The following is a 24,416-nucleotide window of genomic DNA, read 5'->3' as shown; positions in this document are numbered from 1 at the left end:
ATTCGCCAATTTCCTTAGGTAATTCGGAAAATACGACTTTACCATCTGATAAGGCTCAATTGACTGAAATTCGTGAGATATCCCAGAATTTTTACTTTATTCAAAACTCGCATATGCTGGTCTGAATCGAGTGCTTACTATTGGTCAGTATTTAAAGTCTTAAATCTACCTACAAGCATAATATCAATACTAGGTAATTAGACGATGTTCAAATACATTATTTAAAAAAATATGCATTCAAAATTCGAGTAACACAAAAAGTGCAATATGCAATACATCAGTTGTAATTAATAACATATAAACTACAGATTATTAAAAAATAGTCCATAAAATTGTAACATAGATCGAATGATTTTTGTTAAAAATTGAAGCTCATTATCCAGGTACTCAATAATTGAGGTACTCAACATCATACAAAAGGTTTTTAAACAATTTATTGTATAAAAAATACTGTACACTTTATAAGGCACTAAATTAATAACTTTAATATTAATTATCAGGTAGTTTAGCATAGATAAAGTATCAATCATTAGCTAGGATTCTGTGAGTATTGTTGACTTAATGATACACGAGCTTTCGTTTGCTGTGTACCTGATGATCGATAAGGAGATTGAAAATCTAATGATACCCGCTTAGAACTATTCCTAAGTACGATTGGAGACAGACGTGGTGGTTCACCATAATGTTGTAGTCTCTCAATGCGTTTTTGTATAGCACTAGATCGTGCTGTTGTTTGATTACTCAATAAATTCCTTGAAACTTCTTGTGATGTAGAGTTACCAAATGATTTATTTGAACTAAAGCGTTCATGAAATGAAGTTTTATTTGGCGTATATTGATCTGACATTCTGGTCGTTGATTTTTTTTGTACTTCTTCCGCAATTTCGGCAGCACAAGTAGTTACATATGCACCAGTATCCTTAAAAATATTTGTAATTATTATTTCTTGCTACTATAAACATAGAAATATGTGGTAAGTTGATAGATACCGTAATTAAACGTTTCAAGTCCTCGAATGGTTGTTGGAGATGACTTTGTCGAGGATTTCGTGTAAAGGTACTCCTATCTGTACAATATGCCATTGGTATATTCCATGGCGTAACTCTTCGCCATTCTAAATTACTACAAGCTATGAAAGATCCTTCAGTCAGTATTTCTGCATATCCATGAGAAGATATCCCGTGCCAAAATAGCACTGATAAATACGAAGACTGGGACTCCGTATGCGGATATGCTAAATATGCAGCTTGAAAGTTTTTCATGCCCTACGGATTTAATAAAAAATATTATTGTATAATATTAGGATTAAATTAACAATTTTATATATTTTCTTACATATGGTTGATTTCCTATAGACACAATAAATCCTACTGTATCAAATTCCCCATAAGCTGGAGCAAATGTAGGCTTACTTATGTCACATAATGGTGTATAAGTTCTTGCAGGATAAGTTGCATTAGAAATGTTCAGTTGATTGAATATTGCATTTCGATTTGCTGTTAGTTGCATTTCATTGCCTCTATAAAAGCACATAACAATTGAGCGGTAATTAGAAATAATAAGAAAATACACTATTCAAAAAAATTATGGCAGAGAAAAAGTACAGACAAAAATTGGCCAACTTTGACTGATGATAGCTCCGCGAAAAATCATCATAGGATCTCCATTTTTTTTCTAAATTAAACCCTAAAATCTTTAGTTTAAGACACTGTGTCTGAATTTTAAGTTTAATGCAGCCCTATTACTGTAATCCCTTGAATCTGAGAACATGTTTCCCATACTGAAAATGGCAAAGTTTGACAAGATATAGGAACTTACTAAAATTTTTTTCGTCGATGCGGTTTGCAGTAACATCTAGCCTGAACCTTCCCCTTTAATTTAAAAAAAAGATCAGATCAATGCGATTTTTTTTCGCAAAGTTACAGCGCTTTAAAGTAAACCTTGTAATTTTACCGCACATCGGGTAGTGCCAGTATATAGCAAAAATGCAAGGGTTACTTTAAAGCTCTGTAACTTTACGAAAAAAAATCGCAGCGACTTGATCTTTTTTTTAAATTAAAGGGGAAGGTTCATACTTTATCTCACCCTACAAAACATCCCCCCAAAAAATTGTAGCAAGTCACTGCATCGCGTCAAACTTTGCAGTTTTTCATATTCATAATAGCCATTTTCGCCGCAATGTAGGGACTTGGCAACATTTTTTTCTGGGATGTTTCGAAGGGTGAGATAAAGTACGAACCTTCCCCTTTAATTTAAAAAAAAGATCAAGTCGCTGCGATTTTTTTTCGCAAAGTTACAGCTCTTTAAAGTAACCCTTACATTTTGGTCATGAACAGCTGACATTGACACTGGCCGAAAATGCAAGGTCTATTTTGAAGCGCTGTAACTTTGCGAAAAAAAATCGCAACGACCTGATTTTTTTTTTAAATTGTAGGGGAAGGTTGGAATTTTATGCTCCTGTGAATGTTATTGTGAGAAAAAATTTGATCGTGATCCTGCATCCTGTCAAAGTTGGCAAGTTTCAGTATGTCAAAGTGCAAAGTTTGACCAAATGCAGAGACTGGCTACAATTTTGTTCTTGGGATGTTTTCTAGGACAACATAAAGCTTGATTCTTCCCCTTCAATTTAAAAAAAAGAGAATGGTGCTGCGATAATTTTTCGCGTAATTATCATCAGTCAAAGTTGGCCAACTTTGTACAATGTTTTTCTATGCCATATTATTTCTAAGTAGTACAGTTATGAAAAGTAATACCTTTTTCCTGAGGCCATAAGATTACAGATGGATATAAAATTTCCTTCTTTTAAGATATCTCTGATTTCTTCACTGGGAGACCAAATGGAAAGAATAGCATTCGTCTCTTCCTCAACGACTCGCACTTTTAAAATAGGTGTAACTTGTCGAGACGGTGGTAAACTTTTCTGCAATCGAGATTCTAATTTTTGTCTAAATATTTCCTCCTTCTTACGACAATCATTTACTAATTGTTCTTGTTCTTTTTGCGACCTAAGTTCCTACAATAGAGTTACTTATAATCATTAAAAAATCAACACTTTCATAGTTTCTTAGTCAATACCTCTTTAGATAATTTCTCACAATCTTCATTCCATTCAATTGCTGCTAAATCAATGCTGTCAGGATTTGAATTACTTTTTTTTGTTTCTGCAGAAAAATATTTCTCAGCTTTAGCGTAAAATGCTTCTATTATCGATCGACATTCCTTTTCATAAATATCATTAGCTTTTTCTTCACACCTCGCATTACGAAAAACTAGAATAATGACATAAGAAATTATTAATGAACTGTTCAACCATTCCAAGATTATTTTAAGCATTAATCTTACCAGATTCTCCATCTGGAGTTTTCTCATGATACAGAATTGGATACACTCTTGCAATCGAAACTTTAATTTTCCCAATTAAACCACCATTTGGACAAATACTTTTCAACTTAACACATATTGGGCCTATGGGTGCCACATATCCTAGTTTTGTATCCCACTTTACTCTTCGCGTAGAATTAGTATGTATTTTTAAGCATACATTTTGTGGCACTTCTAGTGGAGGACATCCTTCATCACAATTTAGCAATTCAGATCCATATGTTATTAGTTTAGTCCCCTCCCTTACTTTGCTAGATAATATATTTGTAATCATTGCTTGATCAATAGAGGCTTGAACACTATACCATCCATCTGTTAATATCACTTTTTTAGAGAAAGCTTTCAACTGATTTGGACTCCTATTTGCATTGGCAGAATCATCACATTCAGAAATAGATGACACACATAAAACCATTCTCTTAGAGGCAACATCATCTTTTTCCAAAATTTTTCTTAAAGCTGGTCTTTCAGTTCTATCAATTTCACGATCATAACGATATTTCAATTCCATCATGACTCTAGCAGGAGATAATGATCTTGGTAAAGTGATGGAACCAAATTTGACTCTATCCATTGATGCTAGTTTCCAGACAATCCATTTATAGTGATTTTCCACCCATCCTGAGGGAAGCAAATGAGGATCTACTCCTGGGCTAGCTAAAAATGATCTCTTCATTTCTGATATTCCTACATAGCCATTTTCATCTAGAATTAACCATCCTTCATCTTCTAATTTTATGCCTTCAATGTTACTTTGTACCATATCTTGCCTAAACATATTGAAATGAATTAATTTCATGAACAGTCTGATGTAGCATATGAGATACATTATATGTTTAACAAAATTTTTTACCTATAAAAATCTGTACATCGAAATTTGTGTCTTATTGCATTATCAGCTGTTATATCCAGAATTTCAGGCGGCAACTTTCGTTCAACAAGCTAATAATAATGAGATTCATAAATATAATTCAATTAAATTAGGTGCAATGTAGTTAAATTGAAGTACTACCTCTTTATATGTACATAAAGTAGGTGAATGCCCTTTACTAATTTGTTTCCATGATACCCTATTATTACGGTTAGCCTTTCTATGAAAATATAGCTTACTAATTGTTGGCCTTGGTTTATATTTCTTTTTTAGACTGATTTGTTTATCCTATAAACAACACAATAGTATAAATGAAAAAGTGATTCATAGAACTTCCTAAATTTCCAAGAGCACACTTACTTGTTCCAAAGTAGCTTCTAAACGCTTCTCTAGTATATTTGCAGTTTCATTTATAAAATCTAGCATTAATTGACTGTCACCAAATTCATTGATAACTGAAGTTTCACATGTCTCTATATTTGTAAACTCCTGTTTTACTACTAAATTTTCACTCTGCTTTTTTATACATTTATTTACATTTTTATCATTTAGTTCTTTTAAATCATCAGTAGAAACAGATTTATCCTCTTTCTTTTTTGAGCTGCTTACACTCTTTCTTCTGTTACCTATACTCTTTCGTTTTTTAGGGATGAACTGTCCTATTACAGGACTAGATGGTACATTTTCAGCTTCTTCAGCTTCTATATTAGCTACAGGAGATATACACTGTTCACACTTGTTTTCATCTGCTAAAAGTGCAGCTGTACTCTCTACAATTTCATGTGAAATCAAAAAACTTTCACCTAAATCATTATCCTTTTTGCTTGTAGTTGCTTTGTCAATATTACTATCTAATTTCACAATATCATTACTGGGAACTAATACTTTAGTTGTCCCACATGATACCACCTGATTTTTGTTCTTCTCAATATTCTTTGATTGTGTATTATTGTTTTTAATCTCAAATTCACTACTAAATCTTAATTTCTTAAATTGATTAGATGTTACCCCTTTATTTGAAGATGCATCATCATCTAAATCTTTAACTTTACGCTTTTGTAATGATTTAGTCGATACAAAATTGTTTTCAACATCTTCTAAAGTTTCTTCAGAAAATAATGCTTTAGCTTTTGAAAGAGCTTCTTCTGTAATAGTGAGAGACTGACCACCTGCAGTTTGAAACCCCAAAGATTCTACTTGCATCCTAGATTTATTAATTGATTTCTCAATTACAGGTACTTCTTCAGATGCATCTGTATCCTCTAAATTCTTGAACAAATTCTCTGCATTTAATAAAGCCTTTTCAGATATATTAATCGTATTACCACTAGCTGTCTTAAAGCCTACAGAAACTATTGTATTATTTGCTTGCCCTAAAGATTCTTCAGGAAGCAACATTTCTACTTCTTGTAATGTTTGATTAAATGTTTCAAGATGCAGATCATTTGCATCTTCGAATTGTTGCATTGCCTGTGATAAAGCTTCATCAGAAACAGTAATTGAATTACCACCAGCAGTCTTAAAGCCTACTGAAAACCTGTTCTCTGTACTTTTTACAGGTTCTTTAAGGCATACTTTTTTTTTCTGCAATTTTGGTTTTGCCTTTGAAAGATATCTACTACCAATAATTTGGGATCCACTTGTTGCACATGCATCTGGTACAGTGATTTCATTTTCCAGATCATTTTTAAATAGTTGCTCTGCCCTTGATAAAGCTTCATCTGATACATTAATCGACCTGCCACTGGCAGTTTTAAAACCAAATGAAGGAACTCCACTTTTTAAACTTGACGTCGATTTTTTATCAAAATCTTTCGTCTCGAAGGATGCATTATTCTTAGACTGTTTATTGTTAATCGTTCGAAATCTGGAACTTGATACTTGCACTGCCGATTCATTACCTTGTTTTTTATTTGTTTCTTCACAATTATCAGTCTCTTTTACAACTTCTGCATACAGCTGTTTCGCTTTTGACAAAGCTTCATCTGAGACATTAATTGCGCGACCACTGGCGGTCATAAAACCGAAAGTTTCATCATTTTCATTGACATTCATGTCTGATGAAGGCTCGAAATTAAAATGAACATTTCAATTTAAAAAGTTTTCGTGAAGAATAATAAACATTATTTAGTTTCTCATTTCTGTTCGCGAATTCTACACGTGACACAATTCTCATACGTTCTGTATTGTAAAAGAGTGCCACCTGTAAATGTGACAGATCGCGCCATATAAAACCATCGATAAAGTAGAAAATAAGACCTACTACTTCATGAGATGTTTTATCCCCTGCTCTGCAATACCGACTTCTTAAAACAATAATTTTTTAATTAATTAATGGAATTTAATTAAAAATGCTACAATATTTTTTTATCTATCTAGAGAAGGTAATTTTTTATGAGCTTTTCGTGTCTAATATTGATAATTAAAAACAATAATGTAATGATGAACTTAAAATTAAATGTTCTACGTTTGGTAAATATTCTTCAAAGACGTCTGTCATCTCGTGAACCTTGCTAGATTATCTGTAACCCCGGCAAAACATACGTTTAACCTCACATGCTCTATCTGGTAATGTTACATGTGATTGCGCGCGAAAGTTGTTGATTTAGCTTCCTGAATTAATTAAAATGAAATTCAAATCGTACACAGGAATTACTTGGTCGAATTTAGAATTGACAGGTTTACTCGAAGATGAAGACTCTCGCGTCTTTTACGAGAAATTTAAAAAGCACCTTGGCTTGCATCCGTTTCATTTAACGAATCTAAACGCAGCCTTAAATGAAATTTTAAGTTCTAATTTAAATTTTTATGATCCAGAGTGAGTATTTCATTTACTTTGAATCCTTATGCTATTCAAAATTCATAAGTTTTCTTTCCTGTAGCATAGTAATGAAAAAAAAGCAACACCTTTGTGGTTATGTTTACATGTTCTGATATTCCAAGTAAATAGCGATAAGAAAAATAGTAATGTTTTCTTTTATGTATTTTTAACACTGTATTTATTACAGATTGAAAGGATTTCTTTTGGCTTACAAGAACCCCAAATTGTTGACCCCACTGGGAGAGATATTTTATGATACTTGTTTCATTCACGTTGATATTGAAGCAGACTTTTATATATTTAGACCTGAAGTAGGGTGCTCATTGAAAGGTAAGTATTTTAGTGGTAGTTGTCACAGTAATGTTTACCTTGATATTATTAATTTATAAATATTTATAGGTGTTGTCAATAAAAAAGGATTAGACCACATTGGAGTTCTTGTGCATAAAGCATTTAATGTATCAATTCCAAAACCACATGATGAAACAAATTGGGTAGGTGATAATCTTGAAATTGGCCAAGAAGTACGTTTTGTTGTGACTCAGCTGGATATCACTAGTAAACTACCATTTATTCGTGGTGTTTTATCAGAGTAAGTAGAAAGGAAAAATATGAAATTTTGTATTCTCCCTCATCCATAATCTATAGACACTATGTTGTATCTATTATTGTTTACTTTTTTTCAGTGATTACCTGCGAGGTTGTAAAACAATGCCAAAGAAACATAATAAAAAGACATCTAATAATGATAAAAATGAAAACAGTGTTGAAAATACAATTGTTAAGACTCCTAAAGGTAGTAAAAATAGTAAAAAACATGTATTTTTTGCCACTGACTCTGAACACAGTTCTGATGAAGATGCAGTGCAAATAAAAAGTGAAAGTTTTGAATCAGAAAAGACAAAGAAAAAGTCTGATCAAGAGGCAAAGAAGAAAGAAGATAGAAAACGTACTAAAAAATCTAAAGTTAAAGAGGAGCCACTTACAAGTGATATTTCTGTGAATGGTGGACTGGAAGCTAATCAGGAGTTAGAGGAATCAATTACTCCAAAGAAACGTGTTAAAACAAAATCTAAAAGTCTTAATTCTCAAAGCAGTGAAAATGAAGAGGATAGTGAGACACTTGAAAAATATCAGTCGAAGAAAGCATCTAAAAAGCTTTTACATGTGAAGTCTAAAAGTGAAATTAATGATATTAAGCTAGAACAATCAGCAATGTACAGTGATATGGAACAAGCTACTGACGAAACCATAACTGAGACTAAACCTAAATCTAAGAAGAAATCAAGTAAATCAATAGACAGAATAAGCGACATTAAGTTGGAACAGTCTACAATCAACAGTGATTCAGAACAAGTCACAGAAGGATCCACGCAAAGTGATAAGATCAGACGAAAGAAACTATCAAGTAGCTTATCTGACGCGGAAGTTAAACAAGAAGTAGAAATTAAAGAAGAGAAGCAATACAGAGAGGAAACAATGTCGGAAAGTACAGTCAAGACAAAGAAAAAAGCTCAAAAAAGAAAGTATTTAGATGAAGATGAAAATTCTGCTGACGATTTTACTACTAGTAAATATATAACAGATTCAAGTATAAATAATTTAAAGAATACTGAAGTATTACATGCGGATGGTACAGCAATAGCTGTTAATATTAAAAAAGAAAAACCAAATGATACATATACTAATGAAATAGAAGAATTAGAAGAATCCCAAAGCAAAAAGAAACATAAGAAAAGTAAACATTCGGTGAAGTTAGAAATTCCTGAAGATGAAGCAGTCAATACAAGTCCAGAAAAACATTCAGTAAAAAAGCGTTCGAAAAAATCTAGTATATCGGATTCTGAACCAGTTCATAACGTGAGCATTAAGCGAGAAATAATGACTAGTGATTCAGAAATCGTACAGGATGAGGACCATGAGCAAATAAACAAATTAGACGAAGATAAAGTTAAGAAAAAACGAAAGAAACATTCAAAGATTATTGATGCTAATGAAATTAAAATAGAACCTGAATTTGAGTTTAATGATGTGATAATTAAAACAGAAAATTCTGAAAATATTTATGATAATTATATAGCTGAGAACATTAAACAGGAAGATGATTCAGAAAGTTCGATGAAAGCTCCCTCACCCAAGAAAAAACGTAAGTCTCGATCGGATGGTAATGCCACAGATACATCTGTACAAAATGATTTGACGCCTTCAAAGAAAGCCAAAGCAACGAGTTCTGAAGTGGATACTCATGGTAGAAAAGTGAAGAAGGAGAAAATTTTAACAAACAATACTTCAGAGGAAGATGTGAATGATACAGAGATGCAATTCGAGACCAAGAAGAAACGTAGTAAAAGTTCAACAAGTAAGGGCTCAAATAGATCTAGGACATCTGAATCCGAGCTTGATTTCAGTGATATTACAATTAAAACTGAAAAACATGATAGTTAGGATATGTATAAACATTTGCAATATTATGTATGGTAAGAACGTACTATTTTTTTAAGGAAAAAACTTACACACACATGTGTAAAAAATATAAAAAGTACTATAAATGTATATACATATTTGTAAGACACGTTTATCGATACATATGTGCACAAGTGTGTATATATGTTGAATATTACACTTTAATTACACTAACATTAACTTTGTATATATTTTACATAAATAGTGGACTGTGACAACTGTATCTTTTGTTCCTTTTATGTAATATTTGACGTATGCTATTATTTTTGTACTTGTCATGTGTAGTGAATTTCAGCCATGCATAATGTATGATACAATAAGACATTGTAAAATAAATACATCATTTTTACGCGGAATATATATTTTATAAATCAAAGTACAAATATAATAAATTGTTCGGAATTTCTAATCATTTTGAAATAAATAAAATTATGATGAACTTTAAATTATATATTATTATTAATAAATTTTTTAAAGCACGAAATACGGTGAAACTTTAATGTATTCATTTATGTAAAAAAGCTTTTCTGAAAAAGCAATAATTTGTTTATTTCGAAATATTTATAATGAAAAATTTTATATAAAAACAATTACAGCTTTTAAGAATTCTTCTATACTTAATGGTATGGTCAAATTTGCTCCCTACGTCATTCCATTTATTTTAAAGTACCATTTAAATTATATCATATGATAATATATATTTATTTACATATACACGCTTTATGTACATTATTTTTATGTAACACACGTAACTTATTTTTTGTTTAAATCGATTCACCTAGCTGCACAATAAAATGATCTCGTTTGTCTTTAGCTTCGATAGAAGCAGGAAAAGAATTTCATTGGATTTATAAAAATATGAGTACTGACGTAAAAAGTTAATATAAACTCTGAAAAAAGATTGTACACAAATTAAAATTTCCTCAATTGTAAAATATGTGAAACAAAACTGAAACGAAGCATCGAAATACATTTTAGAGTATAAAATACTATATCGACACATGTTACGCGAATGTATTTCGAAGTTCGTCAAAGGTTCGTGTTCCAGAGGTAAGATCAAGATCCAAAAGCAAAGATATTCCAATAAGAGAAGCAAATAGCCAATTGAGTAGCCGATTTTACCTTGATCTTGCAGCGTGTGAGAATAAAAAACGGCTAAAAAAAAAGAGTTTCACGTACTCTGAAGACAGCTTATTAGTATACCAGCGTTTTGTAACTTAACAATTCATCACAGCATATGCTGATGGCATCGATCGCAATTCTAATCACTATACTCGATTACAAGATCGTGTCATCCGGTTCCTCGACATCGTCCTAACGATAAGTTCTTAAAAACAACATATGGCGCGTTGCGGAACGTAGGGTTCCTTCTTGTCACGACGAACATTTTTCGAGGCAAACGCGGCTCTCGAAACTCCTCACCTTACAATTTAATTAGGTACGCTTAAACGTCACACAATCACGCACTCTGTGAAATACATATTTACACGAAACGTTAATTTGTCACCGAAAGACTCACAGACTACACACAGGAATTCCGTTTCACGCCGCCCAACTTGTGTTCCCTCTCCAGAGCAACCGAAATCGACATTCATCTGTAAGGTGTTTTTGTTTCCACCTGTGGCACGACAAGACATCTATACTGACAACCGTGTAAAAAGTTCAGATACATTTATGTACAACATTGGCTTAGGTGTTCATCTTACGAAACGGATAATGTGCAATGAATATACAGAGCTTTGAGTCACTTTTAGGCTGTAGTGTAACAGATCCTGGAAGTGACTTTCGATGGATATATCGTGGAGATGGTCTAGTTACTTAAATATCTTTGAAACGAGGTTCTGAGGCCATCAAAAAATCTGTAGTTAACGATTAGCAATCTGTAGTATGAGCACTGGTACATTGATGGTACAAGTACCTAATCAAATCATGCAACTATTCAACAAATTTCCTTTACACGATTTCTGAGATATTTAAGTAAAATTCAGTGGACAAGTCTGCACAATACACCTGCAGGAGATGAAACAGAGATTGATAGCTTAGAATGAAATTGAGGTAGAAGACCCCTTGCTGTCGCACAAAGGTTTTAAATGAAGATTCGATGTTGTTACCTCTAAAAAATTAATCGATAAATTTACCTAGAATTAAGATAAAAACGTATCCGCTAAAATATTCAGCTTGTACCTATTCACGTAGAAAAACGGAAGAACGGTATAGTTTTAATTACAGATTTACTGAAAAGCCTTTTTAATAATCCGTCGCGTAACATTAAAAAAATATATTTGATTTCCAGAGGTCATTTAGTCTATAAATGAATCATCTTCGTCGAAATGTTCACGATGCGTTGATTGCCCGAATATCGTGTTTGACGTTCACTTAAGTTTAACTTCATCAACTGTTATGTACGTTTGTTGTCCCGTTCTTGATCACAGAAATAATATGTCTATAAAATGAAACGTTGGATAATTAACGCGTCCTCTAGACAGCACCGTCTCAGCACCAAACACATCCTTAACTCTGTACGAAAATGAAATAACCGAGGGAACGTTCGGGCACACCAGTCCCCAAATGGCGATAATACAGAAACAGGAGAAACGTCGATCAAGTACTCGAATACAACGGAAGGAAAGAATATCAATAACTTGGTCCTCACTTGATACTATGTACACACTTCTAGTCTCTGGGAACAATCAACGCGAGCTATCCTTCAGGCACTGAAGTTCAATTCGCGTCGTAATTACAATGTACTATGGAAGAGGCCAGGGCAAACCAGAAAAGTCCACAGGACCGCCCAAGCCTGCGTCAGCTTCTAGGAGGCTCATTATCACTGCCATCGCCGCCTCGTCGTTCCCATCTGATGGCACTGGGTTCGGTGATTGGTTTATCGTCGTACCACCGATCATTTCTATCATATCCTCGTCTGGTGACGCTCCTGAAAGAACAGACACGTTACGTTACGCGAAATGATCTTCAAACTCTTTCTGTTGGTACAGTTATCGACATTGCTATAAACGACGGTGCTCCTCCAAACTAAAATTGTATTATAGGCTTGATTGCTGGATGTTCGAACCTCTGAGAAATTAAGAACATTTGGAAGAATCGATATGATCAACCCTTCTTTTGATTTCTTCTTCGTTAAATGTAGTAAAATTGTTTTCTACTTGTTTAAAGTTTCAATTAAATTTCATACATTGGGACGAACTTCCTTTGCCTAAATTCGCTCAGAGAAAAACAGCGTTTCGGTTCTGGAGGAAGTGATCAAGCTTTCCCTTGGTCCTGTTTTCTCTGAGCGACCTAATCTTTTTTGGTATATCCGGCAATCGCACTACACACCAAGAAACGACTCCTTAGAGACAGTAATAGCTATGACCTTGGTCGTTCGCGATGCTGTTCAGCTGCAGGCTGTTTGCTATGTGGTTGTACGTTGGTGTGGGATTACTGCTACTATTGCTGCTGCCCCTAGTTACTGGCGTCACGTCCTGGACTCTGTCTGGCGATGCAGTCGTAGTTATCTGTGACTTGTAATAGAAATAAAACATTATGGTACACTGATATTGAACCATTGACCTTTTACCTTTTAATGGAACTTTTTGCGGTCCAACTACCTTGAGTAATACACTAGAATTTTTTTCGTCGACGCGGTTTGCAGTACCATCAAGTTTGAACCTTCCCCTATAATTCAAAAAAAAAGATCAGGTCACTGCGATTTTTTTTCGCGAAGTTACAGCGCCTCAAAGTAGACCTTGCATTCTTGTCATATATTGGCGCTACCTGATGTGCCCGAAAATTGCACGGGTTACTTTAAAGTGCTGTAACTTTGTCAAAAAAAATCGCAACGACCTGATCTTTTTTTTACTTTAAAGGGAAAGGTTCGAACTTTATATCACCCTGAAAAACATCCCAGAAAAAAATTTTACCAAGTCCCTGCATTGCGGCAAAAATGGCTATTGTGAATATGAAAAACTCCAAAGTTTGATGCGATACAGGGACTTGCTAGAATTTTTTTGGGAAATGTTTTGCAGGGTGACAGAAAGTACGATCCTTCCCCTTTAATTTAAAAAAAAGATGAGGTCGCTGCGATTTTTTTTCGCAAAGTTACGGAGCTTTAAAGTAACCCTTGCATTTTTGCTATATATTGGCACTAGCCGATGAGCGGTAAAATTACAAGGTCTACTTTGAAGTGCTGTAACTTTGCGAAAAAAAATCGCAGCGACTTGATCTTTTTTTTAAATTAAAGGGGAAGGTTCGTATATTATGCTACTCTAAAAAACATCCCAGAAAAAAATTTTACCAAGTCTCTGCATTGCGGCAAAAATGGCTATTGTGAATATGAAAAACTGCAAAGTTTGACGCGATGCAGTGACTTGCTACAATTTTTTTGGGGGATGTTTCGCAGGGTGAAATAAAGTACGATCCTTCCCCTTTAATTTCAAAAAAAGATCAGGTCGCTATGATTTTTTTTCGCAAAGTTACAGCGCCTTAAAGTAGACCTTGCATTTTTGGCCAGTGTCAATGTCGGCTGTTCATTACCAAAATGCAAGGGTTATTTTAAAGTTCTATAACTTTGCGAAAAAAAATCGCAGCAACGTGATCTTTTTTTTAAATTAAAGGGGAAGGATAGATCTTTATGTCACCTGAAAGAGCATCCTTGAAAAAAATTTTGGCAAGTCCCTACATCCCGTCAAACTTTGCCATTTTCAATGTGACAATGCTATGGATGATATCATAAATTTTTATTGATGTAACATACATGATGTTGGACCGCAAAGGTTTGAGAAGGACTACAATGTGAAAAGGTTGGAACTGACTAGTGTAATTATAACTACCTCAGTGTTTAATAATGCAGCTTCCGGCCCTGGCCCAGGACTGCTACCAGAAGGAGAATCCTCACCGCGTCTCTGAGAATCCAGAACTGACTCTGCTATTTGCCGGCCGATTTTACTTACCTCTACGTGGCTTGAGATCAATCTTTCTAACCCACCGTTACCTACGAAAAAATAATAGATACGTTTGGACTATGTCAAAAAACGAATCTGCGAAAATATACAAAAAATGATTAGGTCGAAGAATAAATGTTGACACATCGCTTTAGTCTAATCTCGACTGTTATTATTGATTGATATTTTTATATAAGATAAGTACATGTATATGCAGGTAATTAATATTGCATGCGTCATCTTGTTCTGTCAGTACTTTTCAAGTAATTCTGTTGTTACATTGTTGTGGAAACTTCTTGGATTTCTATTAAATATTATTTTTTGAATGTTTCTTTCCTAAAGGATTTTTAAATATTTATAGTTCTTACTTTGCGTGAAATAGTCGAAATTTCCTTGAACGCTGGAGTCTTCAGATCTATTTCCACTAGTGGCGGTCGTTCGGGAGTCACAGCTAGATACAATAATTTCATTCTAATTAATCAACTTTATCTATATTTGCTGGAGATATTAGAAACAGTACGAAATGTTATCGAAACTTACGAAGTAACAGAGTTCTTTGCTATTAGGTACTCGATATCTTTAGTCCACGGATTCCTGAATGATTTCCACTCAGACTGAAGCTTCACGAAGCTCGAACCTTTAGTCCTAAACCTATATATCTAAACAAATAGAACCAACCTCATTAAAATACTTTAATATATAATTTCTCTTGATGAGATACTCGGCGATAAAATTTCGTATTTAGTGGCATTAAATATAAAACAGATTTTCGAACTTTAAATCGTTAGAAGATTCTACACCGAGCATCCAACTATAGAAAAGTGAGAATGCATTTGCTAAGCAGGCACTTCAACTGCATTTGTAGTGTGATGGAAATTAAAATTACAAACTCAAGCGATTATCATTGCAAAACAGATGGCAGAAAAAATTCGGTCTGACGCTGTGACTTACCTGCGTGGTGACGGACTCCGAGGCCTGAAGAGCAGCTTTATGAGATTCCGCGAGATGAGGAATATCATCGTGGTGATAGTACTCGTACATGCTCGTCCCGAACAGTTCTTGCGGTAGAAAACCTAATACTAAAGTAGCCCTGAAAATATCCAACTATCCTTAATATTATTATTATCTACGAATATCAGTAAAGCTAATCGCCTATAATCTGCTGAAGTTACAGGTAACATTCTTATTAAACTGCATTTCTACTCGACTTTTATATATGCCTGCTATGAAAAATTAAACCCAGCAATTTAAATAGAATCTCGATTATTTTGGCGACCCTTGAGAGAATACTCGATTATGCAAAATTATGATGCTGGAAAAATCTGTGCAAATGTGTTAACCTTTGGTCGACGAAAAGGAATTTCCCATCCATTGCGTGTCTAGAAACGAATTTGATAGGCCTCAACCGTGGCTTCTTGGGCAAGGATGTAGGTATCGTGGACTGCAGTCGACCAACAGCTACCAAACAGGACAAATTGCAGGCGTCCCCATCGCCATCGCCTTCCTGTTCCTCGAGATCAATTTTCGCAGGAGCCCACGATTTCAGATACCCGGTGCATTGAATTACACAGTATTTCCAATCTGAGAAAATATTCAATGTTCTTTATAAGTGAAATTTATTTCATTATTTTCTTTAAATTTAGACGAATATTTGTATAATTATTTATTAAGTATATTCTTATAACTCGTATGCATTTTTATAAACAGATGTCGTCGAAAAGGTTTCTAAGGCAAACGGGAAGTATGGATCACGAATAGGGTGGTAAAGAGTAAAGGGAGGGGTATAAAAGAGAGGCTGTGCAAGGCGATCTTTTCACTGGTCATCGAAATGGCGTTCACTTTCCACCTTTGACGAATCACGCGGCAAATATTCGCATCGAAATATCTTGAGAAAGATGAAAGAAGCTGGTGATATTGCATGTACATCTTTTATTACACATTTTTAATCTCTAGAGCGTTCAATCTATAATAGACTAGATCGATTCAATAAAAAATTAAAGAAGAGATCTAAGAGACGTGTGAAACGTGTCTGACCTGATACTTTCTAGGGACTGATTCTACTGCTATCACTGCATCTGACCTGGCTCACGCACGTCCGCAGTAGAGTGAGTCCCAAGTCAGACGCGCTTCAGACACACCGTGAGCATATCTTTTCATTAACCTGTCGAACACCTTTTATCTATCAATTTTACTACCTTGTTATCTTGCATCGTTACGACAGTATATGGTCGAATTCTTTCCTACAGAGCTACAGAAACAATTTTTGAAAAACACGCAACAGAAATAGCTGGAATTGGCGTCAGAGCAGACAATGATTAATTCTCGTTAATTCGTGTTAGTTACGTAAGTTCATCCTCTTTTTCCTGCTATAAATATAATCTAAATAGCGTGACGCAACTGCATCGGTACCATTATAGGCACTACTTACTCTAAACTATTTTCTATGGATATCCTTACTCTGCAGGAATAAAACCTTTAACGAGTATTTCTGTACAGTACTCTCGCCATATTTCTCAAGTAGCATTAATTTATTTTTAATTGTGATACAAGAACAGTGGCAATCATTTTGTCAGTGAATCGATCTCTAGTTTCAGAATACAACTACGTATACAGTTCTCAGAATAAATTCGCAGTTGACGACTCAGTGGAATATAATATTTAATGAATGCATTTACGTAGAAGAATTTGATCACTTTTTGAGGTATTAATTTAGCATGTTGAATTACTTACCGACGTTTTGTTGCTTTTTTCGTCGATGACAGCCGCTGGTGGTGTCAGCTTCCTCTTTCACCTGCAATTCACTGCAACGAACATTTTCCACTTTTCGTTTCATCCTGCAGAAAAAAGACCTTCGCGCACCTGGACATAATCTCGACACACCCTGGGGCACGTCTGTTTTCACTGGTAGCATCGCTGGAACAATATTGAATAAACATTCATCGATTCTGCATTGTTCAATGCGAAGAAGAAGTGACAAGATGATCGAGCGATTTTCGACCAAATACTTGACACTATAATAATGCATGAAAGGAGTATTAGACGTGTATTATTTATGAGACGAGTAAGAAAGCATTAATTGCCAAGAAGATTGTCTGGTCTCTTATATCTTAATTATGTGTAGGTAGCCTCTAAAACGACGTGCAACAATCAGACACATTTACGGTCGTGAAAGCCTCTTAATAGTGTGAACGTCTATATCATTGTATCCTACGCTCCAATATTATGCATCTGAAGGAAAGGCACTGCATCTTATGCACAATGTAGCGTGTCGTTAATACTAACTCTTAGCGTGTCGACGGCACGTGCAATCTCTTCTTTAGTCAATTTGTATTCATTACTTTTCGTAATGTTCCGCGAGCATCATCGTTATGTAATTAATCTTGATGCATCGCAACTGATTCTCTTCATTCTGAGAATTATCGCTTGTAACATGGATTTTCCTAGTACTTCATTATTTCTGAGTACGCTTTAACAGGATTCTGATCTTCGTAGTGAATTTTAGAAAATTTTAGTGAACCTAATTTAAAGAATTAAAAGAACATAGAAATACTCCAAAGTGCATATTAATGCATCTAATGCATCTAATCTAGTTTATAAGTAAAATATGAATTTTTTGTTTAAATTTCTTTCGAAAAGCATATGTGGTCTCTCAAACAAACAAACAAGTCCCTAAAGTAGCACTTTGTCATTCAAGAAGCTACCATCCACACCTCTGTCACTACCTATGTATCACAAACTCGTTGTCGCAATGTTCAATGAATGAACCATTAAGAGTATTAGCGAACAATCATCTATTTTCTAAAAGCCAATCGGTTAATCCATTAATACTGAAGCAACAAACGTCGATGATTAATGATCGCGGGAAATCGAGGATCGCAGATCTCTGAACATAAATCGTATCACAAGCTAACATCTCAGGAATCCTGTCCTGTGATTAGGAATCTCAGAGCCTTGTTGACTGTTTTTCTCATTTAGACAAGTTTCTCGCAATTTTTCCATCTCGAATGGCTAATTCAACGATGTTTATCGGCAGGATGCTGCCGAACGACTGACATTTATCAGCCATAGACTGCATAGTACGAATATAATGCGCGTGTAAATGGCCAGCGGCACGAACTAGCTGGGAGAATGTCGAAAGGTGTCATAATTAATGGACCTGTGCATAGAAAGTCGGCGAAGTTAATCGGCAAATTACCAACTCTCCATAAGGCTCGAGTTATGGTGACTTTAATGCCCCTGCGCGGTGCATCCTCATCGTTTGCGTAAATTCTGTGGATGGGATTAAAGGGATACCCAGCATTCTTGGAATTAACTCGAAGGCGAGTCGTGGATAATTTGCTGTGATGGATAGCGCACTTGGCACCTCGTTTTTTTAATAATCAAAAATTCAATAATAATGAGATTACTTACTTTTAGCATCTATTAGTCGTTCACGTGGACTGAGATCCGAAGAGGACAACTGCTCCTTCACCTTAGCAACATCTTTAGGGTGCAGAATATCGAACCAACTTTGACCTAGCAGTTCACCCTGTGCAAAAATGCATTTTACTCTGTCTAATGTCTGTTGAGGTTTATTTCACTGTTCGCATTTTACTATCGGTGGTTCATAGGAAGTAGATAGTTACCTGAGAGTAATTGAGTGTCTGCAAAACAGACTCGGATACGTAGAGGATTCTTCCACGATCACAGCCCACCACGAACACAAAACCCTCCGCAGCCTGAAACAAGAGAACCCGCCTTCGATTACGTCACCTAGATCAAATATTAATTGCGATTATGCAATAAGTGTGGCGGAGAATCGATAGATATTATCACTGGCCATGGCTCAGTTGCATTTCAAATTTTAAAGTCCTGCTTTAAGTTCATTGCGTGTAATGAAGTGATTCACGTATCTACTACGTTAGATAGATGTGAAAATTGTCACACTCAATTTTATTTTTTTACAACTTTTGTGGTTTTTAAAACATTTGTTATTTGAATGAATTACGTTAGGCACGTAAAATTGTAGACAAAAATTGGCCAACTTTGAGTGACGATAACTTTGCGAAAAATCATCACAGGATCACGATCTTTTTTTTAAATTAAAGCCTCAAGTCTTAATTTTAAGAAGATATACCTTGATTTTGAGTTTAATGCACATCTACTACTAGAACTCCTCAAAACTGAGAACATGTTTGTCGTATCAAAAACTGCAAAGTTTGACGGCATGTGAGGACTTGAAAAAATTTTTTTAAGAGACACGGTTTCCAGTGGAATATAGTACGATCCTTCCCCTATAATTTAAAAAAAAGATGAGGTCGCTGCGATTTTTTTTCGCAAAGTTACAGCACTTGAAAGTAGACCTTGTAATTTTACCGCACATCGGGTGGTGCCAATATATAGCAAAAATGCAATGGTTACTTTAAAGCTCTGTAACTTTGCGAAAAAAAATCATAGCGACCTCATCTTTTTTTTAAATTAAAGGGGAAGGATCGTACTTTCTGTCACCCTGCAAAACATCCCCCCAAAAAATTGTAGCAAGTCACTGCATCGCGTCAAACTTTGCAGTTTTTCATATTCACAATAGCCATTTTTGCCGCAATGCAGGGACTTGGTAAAATTTTTTTCTGTGATGTTTTTCCAGGTGAAATAAAGTTCGAACCTTCCTCTTTAAGGTAAAAAACAGATCAGGTCGCTACGATTTTTTTTCACAAAGTTACAGTGCTTTAAATTTACCCTTGCATTTTTGTCATGTATTGCCACTACCCGATGTGCGGTAAAAATACAAGGGTTACTTTAAAGTGCTGTAACTTTGCGAAAAAAAATCGCAGAGATCTGATCTTTTTTTTAAATTAAAGGGGAAGGTTCAAGCTATATGCTACTGCAAACCGTATCTCCAAAAAAAATTTTGCCAAGAACGTGCAGCTCGTCAAACTTTGCAATTTTCAGTGTGACAAACATGCCCTCAAATTTAAGGCGTTGCTATAGTAGGGATGCATTAAACATAAAATCGAAACATAGTATCTTAAAGTGAAGGCTTCAACCTCTCATTTAAAAGAAAAATCATCAACCTACGACGATTTTTCGCGGTGTTATGATCAGTCAAATTTCGACAATTTTTACGCATAATATTTTATCTAATATTTTACTCATATCATTACGAATAGGAATCCACACTTCATCACCCTCCCAAAGCATATTATAATGAAAATCGACCCCTAGGGATCTTCCCTCCCATCCCAAGTGTCTGTGCTGGACATTCAGGCGATTAGTCAACCGGAGATCGCAACAGGATCGTTTATGAAATTCGATCGCATGTAAATCGCACACTTACAGCGGCGAATTTGCGGCTTCAAGTACTTAGAGGCGTGCTGACGTTAATGAATGTTGCATGCGACCAGAGATATATCGCCGCGAGCTTCGAGAACGCGGATTACGTAATCGTAACGCACTCAGCCTAGCCGATTTGCTTGTCAAGAGATTGACGATACACATGCATACAACATTGACGCGTCGGTGCTCGCATTATCGCAATCGGTGGATAAGGATCCATGGACGCGTGGGTTCGAGCCTTGTAACTCCAGCTGAATAGGTAACCATTCGGCAAAAACGAGGAAACCTCATCTGTATTCCAATTTATGCTCGAATCGACGTTTAACCCTTTAAATGTGTCGGTGCATTCAACGTAGCGCGTTGTCAGCTGCCTACTGACGCAGGCAACAGTACATATTATTTTTAAGCCTCTTACCGATCGTATTCTTGGCATCGGTACTCCCACATTTCTTCAAACTATTCTACTTTCTTTTATTCCCCCATCTGATAAGGTAAAATAGAGCTGCTAGCCTAGAACTGACCTCGCTCACGCACTTTTCTTGCACCGTGTCAGCTCGTTACTGATTCTGAATCGAGAGCTCACAGATAGCAGCTGCTATGGGTGCAGATTTTTCAGGTCTAAGATCAGGGTAAGCGTAAAGAAATCGTCTCGAAGGAAGTGCTTGCGGTTTTCAAGGAACCTACATAAATATTACATTTTATCTAATCTGCAGTTATTATGCAACGACTGTCCTCTAATAGAATAGCCTACACCTAAGTAGGTACATGACTCATATCCAAGTCTCAGGAGAATCTATTTCATTCTTAAATACCTAAGTCCACTTTAGACTCAGCAGTCTATCGGTTTACGACGCCTTGATTTACATCTCACGCGATAATTCCTTGATTTACATCTCTATTCTCGATCAGCTATAGCGTTGACGAACAGAGCGCACAGTAAAAGAGTCCCCTGTCCTGCTGCCACAACGTCGAAGCCTATAATCAAGGATTCAGGGTTTACAGTTACTATTCGTCGCACAGTGGAATTGTTAATTTACACGCGAGCCGGATACCGCTCTGTATCGGGAGTAATAAACGCCACGCAATTCACAATGAAAGTTTCTGCGGTAATAATGGAGCCGGAGCCAGAGTCTCGATCTGCGCTGGTATGCCGGGTGTGGTCGAATATTTACTCGCGGCAGGGATAGAGCAAAGGAAAGTCCCGATAAAAGATAAACATATCTACGTACGTTCGCGACAATGAAAAATGCTGACCAACCACCGAGCACGAACTCTGTGCTCACTCGCGTGACGGAATCTAGAGTGAAAAGGAACTCCAGGTAATTCCGTTTTACGAGGCTCATTCTTAAACCTTCGATCTGTGAGAAAGGTACTATCTGGACACTCATTTGTTTCTAGGTGCTTGGTAGCTTGAACACCTTGAGAAGTTGGAACGCGTTGCATAAGGTCTTGGTGTATTGGAATGCAATTAAGAATTTTGGGAGAGTTAGCTCTTGGTGAGACCACAACCCAGATAGGATATCACATTTTGAAGATGTCTGTTTTGTGTCTGTTTTATGTCTGGATGTCTTAGGATGTAATTTGGAGGTCTTAAGAAGATCCAACAATGTGTGTCTTAAAGACTTCTGAAATTTGTGTCCATAAGGCGTCTTAAAGACTTACGATTTTCGAGGCTTTAGTAATTTGCATAGTAGATATTTGATCTCATATTTATGACACTCATTTACTTTGAGATATGGCCCTTCAACCTGCATAGTATGAATAATTTATAGTTTCTCTTTTATTAAATTTTCTGGTTCTTTCTTTTCGTTTTAATTGCTTATTAAACTTTTATCTATCTGCCACTGTATAGAAAATATCTATACATATCGTGTGTAAAAATGAAGATAATTCCTATACGCTTTGTTGGTTGTGCAGTTGACCAGATCGGCAATGCATTTGTGTCAGAGCGTAAGAGCTAGTCGATTGTATGTTCATAAGGTATGCTGCACAAGTGGCTTTGACTTGGTTTGAGTTTGGAAAAGTAAACAGTCTTTTGCACTATTATGGCGAATGAAGCGAGCACTAGAAGTTGCAATGGAATCGGGCTTATGATTTAGAACCGAGTAGTACTCGTTAAGTTGTTTCCATGAAATACTTGAAATTACATAAATGAGATGACTGCCTATGAGTGAACACAAAATTTGAATATTATGTATATAGTGTCCTGTTATTTAGGCAATTTTTTAAAGCACAGAACTAGGAGAAATTAAAAAAGGAATAACCAGTTAACCATAGAGGTGTAAACGCATATTAGAAGTATACAATTTTGTATAATTTTCTAATCTAATCATTCATGCTACAACTCAGTTAAAAATAGTATCTGAAATGCCACCTAAGCAACACGAATCAGTGCTAGCGATAAACAGAAAGTGAACACGTAGTAAAAGCAGCAAAATAAATAGCTTAAAGAAGATAAGAGAAGACAGAATTCACTGTCGATTCCTTTCAGTCCAATTATATTACAAAACCATAAAAGTACTACCTACGATAGTAGAAAAAGTAACTGAAAATTAGCCCAACTCAGGAGCATGTAAATCAAGGTATCGCTGCACTAATTATCGAACGAATATTAATGAGTGATTCAGCCAAAAGTATAGCACTCATTCCCAGTCTTGCTATACTAATTCTGGGCCAAGCGTTATGCGATTCATATTTCCGTGAGAATCATTCATAAATGCATAGAGAGTAGCTGGCATCGTTACGCCTACCACTGATTGGTAATCAGAAGCGCGAGTGGTTTAAGGACTACGGTTAGACGTATTATCAGCATTGCACCGTCTAATTGCAGATCTGCACGCTTCAAGCCCTTCTCTTTCCTCGGTCACGAGACCGATCTCTGTGAAAAATGTGTAGCACACTGGAGAAAGGTTAGCCACGGCTATTAAACACAGTCTCGTACGAGAGGATTGCAAAAGAGACGTGGACGGCCTTTTACAAGCCACGCAAAAACTTTTCTCTCGCATTGCTTCCAATTAGTGGATTAACGACACTGCGTTTAATCCAATCGTACTCGCGTAAACGCATGAGAAAACTTGGAGAATAAATGATAGCGAATCGGTACTGAGTAAATAATTAATAGGAAAGTCTAGTAAAACCGAAAGAAGGTGGGCCACTGTCTATGGAATACTCTATACTTTTTTAGACATATACAAAAATACCTACAATGATTGTCCACTTACTGGGACGTTTAACATCTCCAGCGTTCAGGTATTGAGACATTTACCTTACTTAATTTCTGGAAGCTCTCTTCGAGAGAAAAAATCGCTTTCTCGATTCCCAGCGGAAAACTGAATTGAACAGAGCCCAGTTCAACGCCATTAGAATCGAAGCTGGAGTTACACAAGCGGGTCTGAAATACCAGGAAGTCTTACCTGAATGGTATGCACAATCGTATCTATTATCTGGTTTTCCGAATAGGGAATCGGTAATAGCGTATAATCTCATCGTCGGAATCGGTCGCTTTGAGACTCTCTGCAATATCCTCGCTCTCGTCATAAGAAGCCTACCAAACCTGTGGCTCGATGCACGCGTTACATCATTTTCCCAGCGACATTTGGGAATCGATCATCCAAGAGAAAACCACGATCCC

The 24,416-nt window shown here is 35.7% G+C and overlaps 3 protein-coding genes across 7 annotated transcripts in view; 1 reads left to right on the top strand and 2 right to left on the bottom strand.

The window, feature by feature from the left end:
* Positions 1-419: 419 nt before the first annotated feature.
* On the bottom strand, positions 420-6,364 carry LOC143185195 (breast cancer type 2 susceptibility protein homolog). Of its 2 annotated transcripts, none has more exons than XM_076387983.1 (9): positions 4,613-6,364; positions 4,394-4,540; positions 4,235-4,323; positions 3,343-4,151; positions 3,076-3,269; positions 2,754-3,013; positions 1,336-1,519; positions 990-1,265; positions 420-919 (listed from the first exon to the last, which is right to left on the bottom strand). In XM_076387983.1, exons 1-9 carry the CDS (start codon positions 6,305-6,307, stop codon positions 530-532), a joined length of 4,044 nt encoding a protein of 1,347 aa, XP_076244098.1. In that variant the 5' UTR covers positions 6,308-6,364; the 3' UTR covers positions 420-529. The 2 variants fall into 2 exon arrangements, with proteins under 2 accessions (XP_076244098.1, XP_076244106.1); XM_076387991.1 differs by having other exon boundaries at positions 1,372-1,519.
* Positions 6,365-6,824: 460 nt separating this feature from the next.
* Polr1f (RNA polymerase I subunit F) lies at positions 6,825-9,636 on the top strand. Its single transcript, XM_076385116.1, has 4 exons — positions 6,825-7,070; positions 7,261-7,403; positions 7,473-7,665; positions 7,760-9,636. The coding sequence occupies exons 1-4, from the start codon at positions 6,880-6,882 to the stop codon at positions 9,516-9,518; spliced, it is 2,286 nt and encodes a 761-aa protein (XP_076241231.1). The 5' UTR covers positions 6,825-6,879; the 3' UTR covers positions 9,519-9,636.
* Positions 9,637-12,158: 2,522 nt separating this feature from the next.
* Cyc (basic helix-loop-helix ARNT-like protein cyc) overlaps positions 12,159-24,416 on the bottom strand; it is a 29,760-nt gene continuing 17,502 nt past the window's right edge. For 2 of the 4 annotated variants that reach the window (XM_076385082.1, XM_076385097.1), the window contains 10 exons: positions 19,099-19,191; positions 18,884-19,001; positions 17,204-17,386; positions 15,814-16,054; positions 15,425-15,563; positions 15,014-15,132; positions 14,842-14,924; positions 14,363-14,523; positions 12,907-13,054; positions 12,159-12,468 (listed from right to left, as the gene is read on the bottom strand). In XM_076385082.1, coding sequence (XP_076241197.1) covers positions 12,284-12,468; positions 12,907-13,054; positions 14,363-14,523; positions 14,842-14,924; positions 15,014-15,132; positions 15,425-15,563; positions 15,814-16,054; positions 17,204-17,386; positions 18,884-19,001; positions 19,099-19,191 — 1,470 coding nt within the window. In that variant the 3' untranslated portion in view covers positions 12,159-12,283. Of the gene's footprint in view, positions 12,469-12,869; positions 13,055-14,362; positions 14,524-14,629; positions 14,778-14,841; positions 14,925-15,013; positions 15,133-15,424; positions 15,564-15,813; positions 16,055-17,203; positions 17,387-18,883; positions 19,002-19,098; positions 19,192-24,416 lie in introns of those variants that run through there. The other 2 variants (XM_076385089.1, XM_076385104.1) reach the window with 2 other exon arrangements.

Source organism: Calliopsis andreniformis, chromosome 2, assembly GCF_051401765.1.
Source record: "Calliopsis andreniformis isolate RMS-2024a chromosome 2, iyCalAndr_principal, whole genome shotgun sequence".
NCBI classification, from domain to species: Eukaryota; Metazoa; Arthropoda; class Insecta; order Hymenoptera; family Andrenidae; genus Calliopsis; species Calliopsis andreniformis.
This window is presented reverse-complemented; position numbering and strand designations above follow the sequence as displayed.

What these genes read in the sequence shown, in the direction of transcription:
- LOC143185195 (XM_076387983.1), bottom strand. Translation starts at nt 6,307, where the DNA reads ATGAATGTCAATGAAAATGATGAAACTTTCGGTTTTATGACCGCCAGT. An exon ending in CTTATGGCCTCAGGAAAAAG is followed by an intron (nt 1,520 to 2,753) that starts GTATTACTTTTC and finishes GTGCTTTTATAG; the next exon opens with AGGCAATGAAATGCAACTAA. An exon ending in ACTTGAAACGTTTAATTACG is followed by an intron (nt 920 to 989) that starts GTATCTATCAAC and finishes AATATTTTTAAG; the next exon opens with GATACTGGTGCATATGTAAC.
- Polr1f (XM_076385116.1), top strand. Translation starts at nt 6,880, where the DNA reads ATGAAATTCAAATCGTACACAGGAATTACTTGGTCGAATTTAGAATTG. An exon ending in AGTAGGGTGCTCATTGAAAG is followed by an intron (nt 7,404 to 7,472) that starts GTAAGTATTTTA and finishes AAATATTTATAG; the next exon opens with GTGTTGTCAATAAAAAAGGA. An exon ending in ATTCGTGGTGTTTTATCAGA is followed by an intron (nt 7,666 to 7,759) that starts GTAAGTAGAAAG and finishes ACTTTTTTTCAG; the next exon opens with TGATTACCTGCGAGGTTGTA.